The sequence below is a fragment of the Fusarium coffeatum genome (genome assembly GCF_003316985.1).
Source record: "Fusarium coffeatum strain FIESC_28 chromosome Unknown BRIP53273_contig_97, whole genome shotgun sequence".
NCBI lineage: Eukaryota > Fungi > Ascomycota > Sordariomycetes > Hypocreales > Nectriaceae > Fusarium > Fusarium coffeatum.
This window is the reverse complement of record NW_022157892.1, coordinates 125399-136855: the sequence shown is the minus strand read 5'-3', so window position 1 is coordinate 136855 and position 11457 is coordinate 125399. Positions and strand designations below refer to the sequence as shown.

Genomic DNA, 11457 nt, shown 5'->3' with positions numbered 1-11457 from the left:
AAAAAGATTGCCCGAGTTAGAGTTGGCGAAATGGATGTTCGAGGCATCCTTCCCAAAGAGTCGGGTCTATGTCACAGGCAGCGTCACACAGCCATGTCGTGACATGGATGATGGCTGAGGCGGCAACGCGCGGGCAAGTGGGGGGCGATTAATGCCGAATTCAGGTAAGTTATAGGCTTGGAGCGCCTGGAAAGTGTCCCCGTTGGACCCTTGTTATCGCACCCCAGGCGCTAGAGTCACTAGGAGCGTGAGGCTCGTGACTCCAGTAGGTTGGTTTCAAGGATAGTTTCGAGCGGCGGACGAAAACATCTGAGTCTCTGAGCGCGTCAGTTGACCTGGAAGTTGTATTTCTAGTGGGTGATACGAGCCGTGCCCCCCTGGGCTTCTGTAGACTACCCGGGCAAGCTGCTCAACTCAATCGATACCTCTGGTTAACTCGGGCAGCTTTGGCAACACCATCACTGCACGACCATGTGCTAGGCGCGTCATTGATACTACAGTACATAGCCCTATTAACTGTTTTGCACTCTTTGATGACTCTATATTTGCTCCTTTGACCCTGTGAGTCAAAGCATGAATGACTCCAAACAATTGCATCGTCGATCTCTTTCAGCGATGCTTCGATAACCTGAGACAACTACCGGTCGACAAACTATCACGCGAGCATGGTAACCGATGGCTGGCTTGCCATTAACTACGACCAAAGATGAAAGATAGCATGCTTCTAACCGAGTAATGCTCCTGCGTCTATCCGTATATCTATCTCTTACTTGGCCCGCCCGTAAGCTTCCGCTATACGCTTCCCAACCGCCTCACCGCTCCAGTATGCCCCGGTCGCCGTGCCTAGACCGACAAACGGCGCCGTATGTTCGCCTGCCAGCCACAATCCATGGTCCGGAAGACCCTCCCGCATCGTCCGGATGTCCGTATCGCCTTCTTCTAAGCCAACCTGGAAGTTGCTGTAGCTTCCAAACCCAGAAAGCTCATCGTGAAGCCAATCTGTGGCCATGAATCCAGAAGGTTTGCAATCAGGGTCGCTCTCTGAGTAGTGTGGCATTAGTGAGTAGTATGGCTTGAAGAAGTTGAGAAGGAACTCGTCCTTCTCCTTAGGATTCGACATCTTGGATAGTTCCCCAGTAATGTACTTCGATTGTTCGCCGTAGGTGTAGAACAGAAGCGTAGGGTGTGACACTTCCGGGCCGAGACTTGCAAGTTCCACAACCTCTTGATTCCACCTCTTTGGGTTCAGATCAGGAACGTAGTTTGGAGACAACCATTGTACGAACCCCTCTGCTTTTCGGTTATCGCCTTCCTTTTCCAGCCAAAAGGCCTTGGGAAAGTTAACATAAACCTTCTCAAGGCATCCGTAACCGATAGCCCCAATTGCTTTGGTTATTCGAGCAGGCAGCGCAGGCTCGAAAGCATCGAGGTTTCGTTTTAGCCATCCAAGAGGTGCTGTCACAACAACCTCGTCAAAGTCGAGCGTTTGGCCATTTTGTATTCTGACCTTAGCCTTGTCCTCGGGATTCGTTTGATACGATATCCTGTCAACCTTGGTTTCGAACTTGATCTCAGCACCCTCGAGAGCGGGCTTCGCAACTTCATCTAATACCTTCTTATAAGTTCCAGCACAGAACAAATTCTCTGTCAAACGTCAGCCAGTCCTCTTCCCAGATGTGTAGACCTGCATACCGCCTTCGATGCATTCCTCCAGCCAAAAGAACTTTAAACTTTGCCTGTAAATGGGACTTCCTACGAAAGCACCCCACATCTCGGATATTTGCATCACAATATTTCGTTTCCTCTCGTAATCGGCGTCGGTGCTTGGCACTTTCTCAGTTACCTTCTGTACAAAGAAGTCGTGGAGACTCTCCCTGGAATCAATTTCATGCGAAGAGTTGTTAGAATGCTTGAAGGCATCCTGAACGATATCCCACATGATGGTGGAGTATTTCTCTCCATCTTCGAGTGAGAAGAGCTCCCCATTCTCGCCGAATACACACGAAGTCGAGTCCCAGTCACTGACAGCGGTATTTGTTTGCTTGGCAAGGTCCAACATGGGGTTGTCGTCGGTTCCGTGTATCCAATTTGGCCCTACGTCGGCTAGATGTCCATTTGGGAGAAGCTCTTGGTGCAGGCGCCCACCAACCCGATTACGGGCTTCGATAATGGTAACTTGGAAGCCATTCTGAAGGAGTATGTCCGCACAGCGAAGACCAGCAAGTCCAGCACCAACCACAGCAATATGTGGTTTTGAGGTATGGCTTCGCCTTCCCAAGCGACTCATTGTGGCAATATTCTTTGTTCGGCTATCTCGATCAAAGCCGATGCGAGTATGGGGACGAGTTGACCAAAGGTCCTGGTATATTTTGGAAGTGTGTCTAGCAGAAGGGCTAGTGCAACATATTGAGTAAGCATCCATTTCAAAAGATCGATGTGTATGGTCAAAAGAAGTGTGTGTGCAGTCTTGAGCTTGTAACAAGTAGTAAAGAGGACTGGACTTCCAGTGGTAGGATGTGATTTAGATACGTTGAGACAGCACTGATAGGCGGGAGACAGAAAGTTGGGCAACTACGCAGTGACAAGACCGATATAAGCCTCAGGATCTGACAGGTAGGTCATCTGGTGTCAAAGCCATGGCAGGCAATCAATTGCCTTTGGCTAACAAAGTTCCCGGAGAATAAATGACAACTCGAAATGGGCTAGATATCGTGACGACGACGGTCACGAGGGAGATATCCACCACTTGATGGGTGGACGTAGTTGAGCGTGTGGTGTCTCGGGAGTGTTAGCTTCCATGTCTGCTCAGGTCGAGGCAATGACCAGCCAATGATGGAGGACGCATGTTGCGACAACCTGAGCGGTTTATAGCCTCAAGATAACGATGAAAACGGCCAAACGAGAAATATCAGGATCAACAGAACGCCAGAGCCAACTGGCAGAGGCCGTTGGGAAATGCAGGTGCAGGGGGAAAGGCCGCCATGAACGCCTTCGTGCTTTAGCCTGAGCCTTAACTCAACCTTGGAGGCTTACTATTGGAGTAGCATCACAGATAAAGAGGCTCGGCCACAGGCGCATTAGCATAGTGAGGCGGACATGGCATTGCAGTCTCATTCCTGCAGGTCCAGAAGTTTCAACAGAGAGTGATAAGTCGTAAAAAGACAAAAGGTGAATCGGCAGATAACTTGGCCAATGGAGGCTCTGAACCGACACTCATGGGAGCATGTAGACAAGGCAGCGACTAACAGCCAAGAAGCCCCTCAAATGGCCGATGAAGATCGAGAACTAAGTCGTGGGGCCTCCAGATTTTCATACCATGTCAAACATTAATAAGTCAGGGATGAATATCTCAGGACTTCTGAGTCAAGTACAGCCTGGGCTGTGCATGTATGTAAGAGGCGGCGAGGCGATAAGAGAGTGAAGGGTAACACAGAGTTGAGAAAAGTGATACATACCGTGGGGACGGTCGAGGTTGGAAATACGATAAAAGTGAACGTGATAATGAATTTCGCATAGCTCTTCTCACAGCCTCAGAGTAAGGGTTCTAGGAGTGAGCTTTGCGAAGGGGAGAAAAGTTCTTTGAGGCAATCACCAGTATCTTTATCAGTACCTAGCGGCGTGGGTCCATGACTAAATAAACAGGCATGACGACAAAGAATACAGAATTCGTTATTTCCAGCTTATTCTCTTTCTCACGGTCCATCCTGATGCACTCTGCAGACTATGAGTCAGAAATGCTGCCAAATATCCGTCAATATTACAGCCCAAAGACGCTCCTCAGGTCTCGGTTCACTCTGAAGTGAGCTACCCTAAACAACTCCAGGTTCCATCGAGTTATTAGGGAAAGCTTCTTGCAGGACCATGAAGAAGTGTGCTACACTAAATATAAGATCTTTCCGATGAGCGAGCAGATGAACAGTATCTACAAGCGGTTGTTTGAAAGCTTTATTGAAAAATGGATACGTCCCAAGCAGTCGTGCTGGAGGAACTCGATGGAGGGGTGTGGAGCATTTCACTGCATCTTTAATCCTCCCCAAGGCGCAACCCTTCCAGGTTGAGTCGTGATCAGAGTCGAAGCCCTCAACTACAGACCAGGTACTAGCGTGGTTTCATCCATCTGCACTTGCACTGCATTTTTAACCCTCTCCAAGTCTATCCTGTATAAGGAAATAGCTAATTTCCCATATGCTCACATTTTAGGTCGCAACTAGAATCCCATACATTGCTATCTGATATATCCCGAGTTGTTATAGCATCTTCGCAAGTAACAATAGCTCATAGCTATATCTATACCGAGGATCATGATGAAGCGGCTGTTTGCAAACTTCTATTGAAGAGATATATGTATCTGGGCAGTCAGGGGCGTTGATGGATATAGGGGAGGGGTGTTGGGCATTCACTGCATTTTTAAACCTCCCCAAGTCGCGCCTTGATTCAAGGCATAGGTTACTACAATTGAGAGCCAGTACAGATACTTCACTGCAATTTTGACCTGCCCAAGTCAGTCATGATCTATCTGATGTGAGATAGTGGCTGATAACTCATAAACTCAAATTTTATTCTTAACAATAGTTTTATGTAGTTACCGTCTGTTATATCCTGAGTTGTCTTGGCATCTCGATAAACAACCAAACCTCACAGCTATCTATACCGAGGATCATGACGAAGCACTTCAGAAGGGAACGAGATTAGTTGCGGCTACTTGGATCCCATCATGTGCAAATGGTTCGGCCCCGCCCCCGCAAAATGGAAGTGAGGCCGCTGGAACCAATAGGGGACTTTGTATTTCATAACGACTGGCCCACTTAGTCGGTGCCGAGGTTCAACGCCAGTCTCATCCGGGGTAATCATCGTCAAAGGTGTCAACAGGAGCCAGTTCTTTTGACTTATTTTCTTGTTTTTGTTCTTTTACTCTTTTCTTACACTCTGTATACTCTCAATCTCCCATACCATATACCCATAAACACTACAATGAGCACTCCTACAGATACCTTCTCCCGCGAGGAGGTCCGCTCGCATACCTCCGACGAGTCCCTCTGGTGCATCATCGATAGCACAGTCTACGATCTCACAGACTTTGTCGATGCTCACCCCGGTGGTGAGACTGTCCTTCGCCAAGTTGCCGGTCAAGATGCCACAACCGCCTTCTACAACCTTCACCGACATGAGGTCCTCACAAAGTACAAGGACCTTGCCGTTGGCACCATCGAGGGCGAGAAGCCCCAAGTCATCACTCCACAGCCTGGCGACCTTAGCCAGGTCCCTTACGCCGAGCCCCTATGGCTCGCTGAGCCTTTCCGTTCGCCCTACTACAAGGACAGCCACAGAAGACTGCAGCGCAAGCTCAGAGAGTTCGTCGACAGCGAGCTGTACGAGGAGGCGCAAGAGTGCGAGGCGACGGGCCGCTACATCAGCCAGAAGATGATTGATCGCATGAGCGAGCTTGGTATCCTACACATGCGTCTCGGACCTGGAAAGCACCTGCACGGAGTCGACCTCATGGGAGGCGCGGTCAAGGGTGAGGAGTTCGACTACTTCCACGACTTGATCGTCGCGCAAGAGCTCGCACGCGCCATGGCCCGTGGTTTCGCGGATGGAAACATGGCTGGTATGACCATTGGTTTGACAGCTGTCCTCAACTTTGCCCGCGACGAGGCCTGGAAGAACAAGATTGCTGGCGAGGTCTTCAGCGGTAAGAAGAAGATTTGCCTTGCCATTACCGAGGCCTTTGCTGGTTCAGATGTCGCTGGTCTGCGCACCACTGCTGAGAAGACACCTGATGGCAAGCACTACGTAAGTCAAACGCGACCCTCAGTGATTATGTACATGAAGCTTACACGCATTAGATCATCAACGGAACCAAGAAGTGGATCACCAACGGTGTCTGGTCTGATTACTTCGTCACCGGTGTCCGAACAGACAAGGGTCTCAGTGTCTTCCTTATCGAGCGCGGCGAGGGTGTCGAGACCAAACAGATCAAGACCTCTTACTCTACCACCGCCGGTACCGCTTACGTGACATTCGACAATGTCAAGGTCCCTGCCGAGCACATGCTGGGCAAGGAGAACAAGGGTATCCAGGTCATCCTTAGCAACTTTAACCACGAGCGATGGACCATGGTTTGTGAGTTTACCCACATACATCCACTACAATTACAATTAAGCAAATACTTACCTGTTCATAGGTGGAAGTCTCCGTCTGTCAAGAAGCATCGTCGAGGAATGTCTCAAGTGGAGCAACCAGCGTCAAGTCTTTGGCAAGTCACTGATTGACCAGCCCGTCATTCGTCAAAAGTAAGCTTCACACAAACTTCCATTACAAGATCACCATTCTAACATCTTCTAGACTTGCCAAGATGATTGCTCTCGTCGAAGCCAACCAGTCCTGGCTCGAAACCATCACCTACCAAATGTGCCACATGCCCTACAGCCAACAAGCCCAGCACCTTGCCGGTCCCACTGGTCTGCTCAAGATGAGCGCCACCCGCGCCGCCCACGAGATCGCCGACGAGTCTGTTCAAATCTGGGGTGGTCGTGGAATTACCCAGACCGGTATGGGCAAGTTCATCGAGATGTTCCACCGAACATACAAGTTCGATGCCATTCTCGGTGGTGCCGAGGAGGTTTTGGGAGACCTTGGTGTGAGACAGGCTATGAGGAACTTCCCCAACGCCAAGTTGTAAGATTCTGTTGGGATTATAGAGCAAGCTATAGTATACTATGTATTATTGGGAAATATCCACCAATTCAAGCGATTTTTCTTGTTTATTAAAGGAAGCATACACGAACATAAATCATGATAGTCAAGTCTTTCATGTCTCACCATCCCGGGATTATTTACCAACCACAACGAGGTGAGTGGCCTCAGGGCATTCATGTGCTCATAAAAGGCCTTGTATGTGTATCTACAAACCTCCTACCTGTATGGTCTGTTTCTATCTCCCGGCTCGTTGGAAATATCATAGCCGGTCCAGTCACAACAGGCACCTGAAGCCATGACTATCCTTTTACCAGGGTAGAATTCCAGTATATACCTAGCCATTATCGTTGTTCTTACAACAGAGATTGGTATGTAGATGTACAAATGTCCCTTACTATGATCCGATATTTCTCTCAATATCCTCACCATGAGCATTCTATGGCTGATACCACCAAAGTGTCTCGCCGTCTGCTTTCTTGCAGTACGAATGCCTAATTTGATGACAAATCGAAACCATCGACTTATAGACTATCTATGAATGACAAACTCATCGAAGGCTAACGGAAACTGATGACAAGCATCCGTTCGAGATCGTAATTACTGATCACGAAAACCAGGGGGGGCAAGAAGGGATATCCAAGTGCACTGCACCTCAATGACTTAAACAACAACTGGACAGGCAACATGTTACGTTGATGAGAGTTATCAAGCTATGGTCAGTTGTGAGAACAGATGTTATAAATCAAAAGGCTCTTGAACTTGCCGAGATACACTTGACAATTTTCAATTGCTCTCACTCAGCATTCCTCTTGGTACTTAGTATGCTATCCCTTCGACCAAAGTCAAACAAAATACACAAGATTTCATGAATTTGTTTCAATCATGGAGGTAAGAATAGGCAATAGGTGGCGTACAGTTGATTTAGCTGAGAGTTCTAGGTATATATAATAAGTGGTTGCCATACCCCGATGCCAGGCCTGGAGTATAGCCCCTGTATATACGACATTGTACGACAATTCTGAATGGCTCTTCTCTTTCTGGTGCCGGGTATTCATCCCTTAGATTGAACAGCCTCTCGTACGATGGGGGCACTGCTTCCTTCGGGCCTTGAAAATCAAAATAAATCTGCCACGGCGCAAAGTTGTTTGTGTAGCCTTGGTCTCCCTCCTCAAATATCGGTTGAGAGTATCCTGGTATTAGTGATGATGCAGGAAACCAGTCTCCGCAACTTCTTGCAGTGAGGAAACTCATCTGATGTCCAAGATGCCTGCTTGCCAGCATAGTTGAGAATGCAGCATGACCTCTTTCGATAACCCTGAGAGCCTCGACATACTGAGTCTGTCCCCATATCGAGTTTGAACGGGCGGTCATTAGCCTTGTACCGGCAAGCTGTATACTATCCATCGACGCTCGAAGGTGGCCAGGCGCTATGAGCTTGTGCCGAGCGATGCCATCTCCAGCAGCAAAAGCTCGGTCGACTCGTCCATTTTTCAAGACTCGCTCTTCGTCTTTGATCTACACACCTGCCCAACTGACTGCATGTGACGCAGAACAGTGATGGGCAATATCGAAACACACACACAGTCACACCAGGTTGAAGTTTCCACAACGTCGGGATCAACACTTTTCATCTCGACTTGACTACAAAGGAGCACACCCAGCTCTCTTTAGCTTGGGCTCTCCACCAACAAGCCACCAGATAACCTTTTTTGATCTCGTCACTCTCCACCCGTCACCATCCGTCACTCTCAATGTTGAGTCGTATGTATGGTCGTAGTCGTTCGTCCGTTGGGTGACGAAATCCAATGCTGATATGTTCCAATCCAGGCTGGGCGCCGCCAGCTATCGTCGAGAATCGCGCACGTTTTGTTTTTATGAGCTGCCATTCTGCCGTGATGATCATTAAAGTCGTGCGATGAAATGAACTTTTGTGAAAAATGCCGTAAGAGAAGTAGGAAAAAATCGTCCGTGGGTATCAACAGGTCGCCACGTCCCTCTCGTCTCAGCCGTTAAAACCGAGAAACCGAGTCGCCATTTTAGTTACTGGGGCACTGAGACTGGACGTGTCCAGGCTGCTGGCACTTGTAGCAGATCTTCTCACCACCAGCGGACTCCTTGGGGCAGTCACGAGAGTAGTGGCCAGACTCGCCGCAGTTGTAGCACTTCATGCCGTTGACGCACTCGCCTGCGTATTTGGTCAGTTAAAATCAAACCGATCATGATGAAGCTATCACTTACGAGACATGTGGCCGAAACCACCGCAAGAGTAGCAGGTCTTGCCGGCACCACCACCGAAACCGCCAGCGCCGCCGAAGTTGTTACCGTAGGAGGACTTGTTGCAGTTGCGGGCAATGTGGCCGATCTCACCACACTAAAACCTGTTAGTGAAAGCCTTATATGGACAAAAAGTAGGACTTGCCTTGTAGCACTCGGTGGCCTGGCCGCTACCGCCGCTCATGGGGCAGTCGCGGGAGATGTGGCCGGGCTGGCCGCACTTGTAGCAGGACTTGTTGTCCTTCATGGGCTCAGTGCAGTCACGGCCTGAAGCGAGTTAGTACTTGTTACGCACGCCAGAATGGGAAGAAACATACTCATGTGGCCCTCGCCTATGGGAAGGATATGTTAGTCTGCAGAATTCTAGTGATCATCAAATATGAGTGAGCTTACCACCACAGTTGTAGCTGGAAAATCAGTTAGTATAGGTCGTTAAAGAACTCGAAGTATAGAACTTACCACTTAGCAGGACCCTTGGTGGGGCAGTCGCGAGCCTGGTGACCGGTAGAACCGCCTGAGAAATGTGTAAGCAGAAGTTCATACTTGAGGTCAAGATGATGGAGAAGAGAATGCGGTGTAGGCTTGTCGGTCAAGCTTGAGGATTGAACCTAATGTCTAACCAACGCTGCACCGGGCGCATAAAGAGACCAGTTGGGTCATACAAAATGCGCCAAGAGGCAAGCCACGGCACCAAGACCAGTCTAAGCTTGCCGCACTATTTTGGAGCACTTCTAGAGCGAACCAAGTGCAACGATCTGTGAAGCCGGTTCGTGTAATAACAAAGCTGAGGAGGGAAAGTTGAGACTTACAAGAGTAGCAAGCGCCACGGGGCTGCTGCTGCTGTTGCTGCTGGAAAGAATCCATTTTGAGAGGATGAGAGGTTGTGTGAAAGAGTCTGAATTCTCAAGTCAGTTAAGAAGAAACGATTGAATTGAAGTTGTGAATGTGCAGAAAGAAGCTAGCGCAATTACTCGCCCCAGAAACCGATAAAGGCAAGAGATTGACGAGGGGTTGATGAGTGATGACGGAGAAGAGGGGGAGAGACGCTGGAGATTTGAAGGCTTTGCTATACCGATGATAGAGCACTAGCTTTTGGGCTCAAGGCAGCAGTTATGCGACGAAGAGCCATTGTATGTGATTCACTGGCTATTGTGCTTTGCAATTGGGGCTTCGTATCGTGAATAACTCCACTTTGAGAACCACAACCACCGTTTGCTACCTTCAAACAATGACAGGAGCTTTCATACCCACTCAATCTTGGGCCCTGAAAGCTGAAAGTGGTAGGCGGGGGCGGGGTGCAGAGATTTCCAATGGCGGGCAGGTATGGGAATTTTCTTCCAGGATTTTTTTCAAGCGGGCGGGCAGAAGTTGAAAAGGCGAGCCAGTGCAAGAGAGCAGTAGGCGAGTATTGCAGTTGAAAGGCAAGTGTTGAAAAAACGACATGGTAAAGTTGAGGACTTACTGTAAAGGTGAATTTGTTTGCGGTTGCAGGGGAGAATTCCTGAAATCAGTGAGGATTTGAGGAAAGGTCGTGGGTTGTGATGTTGTGAAGGAGAGAGATCAAGGCCCAGTTGAGTTTGAGTTGAGTTTTGAGACGCTTTGACGAGTTGGGTTTGGAGCTCTAGCTTCCCGTCAGGTTCAGGTTCAGGTTTTTGCAGGTGCGGGTCAAGCTGCAGACTGCCTCTAGTGGTGATGTACCTAAGCCTAGGCCCAGTGCATTTCTAAATCCACAGTGGAGGCTAACCTTTCGCTTACAGGGCACAAATCGTTGGCTCTCCCGCTGCAGCTGGTCTCATCCGTCCCTTGCAGTGCTTACCTCCACTAAGAGAGCGAGCCTTTCAAAGTCAGATCTGGCACTGTGTGATCAATCACACGACCATTTCTCTCAGCAATTTCTAGTCTCAACGTCAATTGATATGTCTCTACCCGATCAAAATGATTCATATAAATTAGATTGTCATTGTGTAAGAAATGGATTGGCTCGGTTGTCGAAAGCTTCAACGTCCTCGAGTTAGTCGATGTAGTACAGCTTCAGTCTGACAAGGCGTTTATGGTCAGATACCATCTGCGCTGGCGGTTACACAGCTCTTACTCCTGATTCTTCGGTCCACCAAGCTGAAGGCTGAAGGCTGAAGCCCTGCTGAGGTGGTACAAAGATGATGCAACGTGCTGTAATCGGAGCTGAGATACGACTGATTAGGCTATGGCCCTTTGTGTTACTTGAAGGTATCTTGGTGAACATCCAACCTCTTCTATGGAGTTATACAAGCCCACGGCACTGTGTTGACCAGTTGCCTTAGAACAGAATACCAGCTGCTTGAAGCAGACAGGATGCCTTGACAAAGGCAGCCGCATTCCTCAAACAATTTGAACCAAGACCAATGACTTTTATCATACAAAACTATCTGCCTTCCGTCAAAGATGAAAACCTCAAATCGTCAACTGACCCTGGATGACTGTAACGTGAGTTGCCCTAACCATGCA

General features: G+C 48.8%; 3 protein-coding genes across 3 annotated transcripts; 1 reads left to right on the top strand and 2 right to left on the bottom strand.

Annotated features, from left to right (window-relative positions):
* Nucleotides 1–766: 766 nt before the first annotated feature.
* FIESC28_04631 (uncharacterized protein) lies at nt 767–2287 on the bottom strand (the record flags this gene model as incomplete). The annotated part of the gene is made up of 2 exons (XM_031158778.1): nt 767–1644; nt 1693–2287. The coding sequence occupies 2 exons, from the start codon at nt 2285–2287 to the stop codon at nt 767–769; spliced, it is 1473 nt and encodes a 490-aa protein (XP_031017176.1).
* A 2684-nt stretch (nt 2288–4971) lies between these two features.
* FIESC28_04630 (uncharacterized protein) lies at nt 4972–6682 on the top strand (the record flags this gene model as incomplete). Its single annotated transcript, XM_031158777.1, has 4 exons — nt 4972–5793; nt 5847–6123; nt 6185–6293; nt 6346–6682. 4 exons carry the CDS (start codon nt 4972–4974, stop codon nt 6680–6682), a joined length of 1545 nt encoding a protein of 514 aa, XP_031017175.1.
* Nucleotides 6683–8735: 2053 nt separating this feature from the next.
* Nucleotides 8736–9837, bottom strand: FIESC28_04629 (uncharacterized protein; the record flags this gene model as incomplete). Its single annotated transcript, XM_031158776.1, has 6 exons — nt 8736–8884; nt 8938–9070; nt 9265–9305; nt 9367–9380; nt 9433–9487; nt 9783–9837. The coding sequence occupies 6 exons, from the start codon at nt 9835–9837 to the stop codon at nt 8736–8738; spliced, it is 447 nt and encodes a 148-aa protein (XP_031017174.1).
* Nucleotides 9838–11457: the final 1620 nt, after the last annotated feature.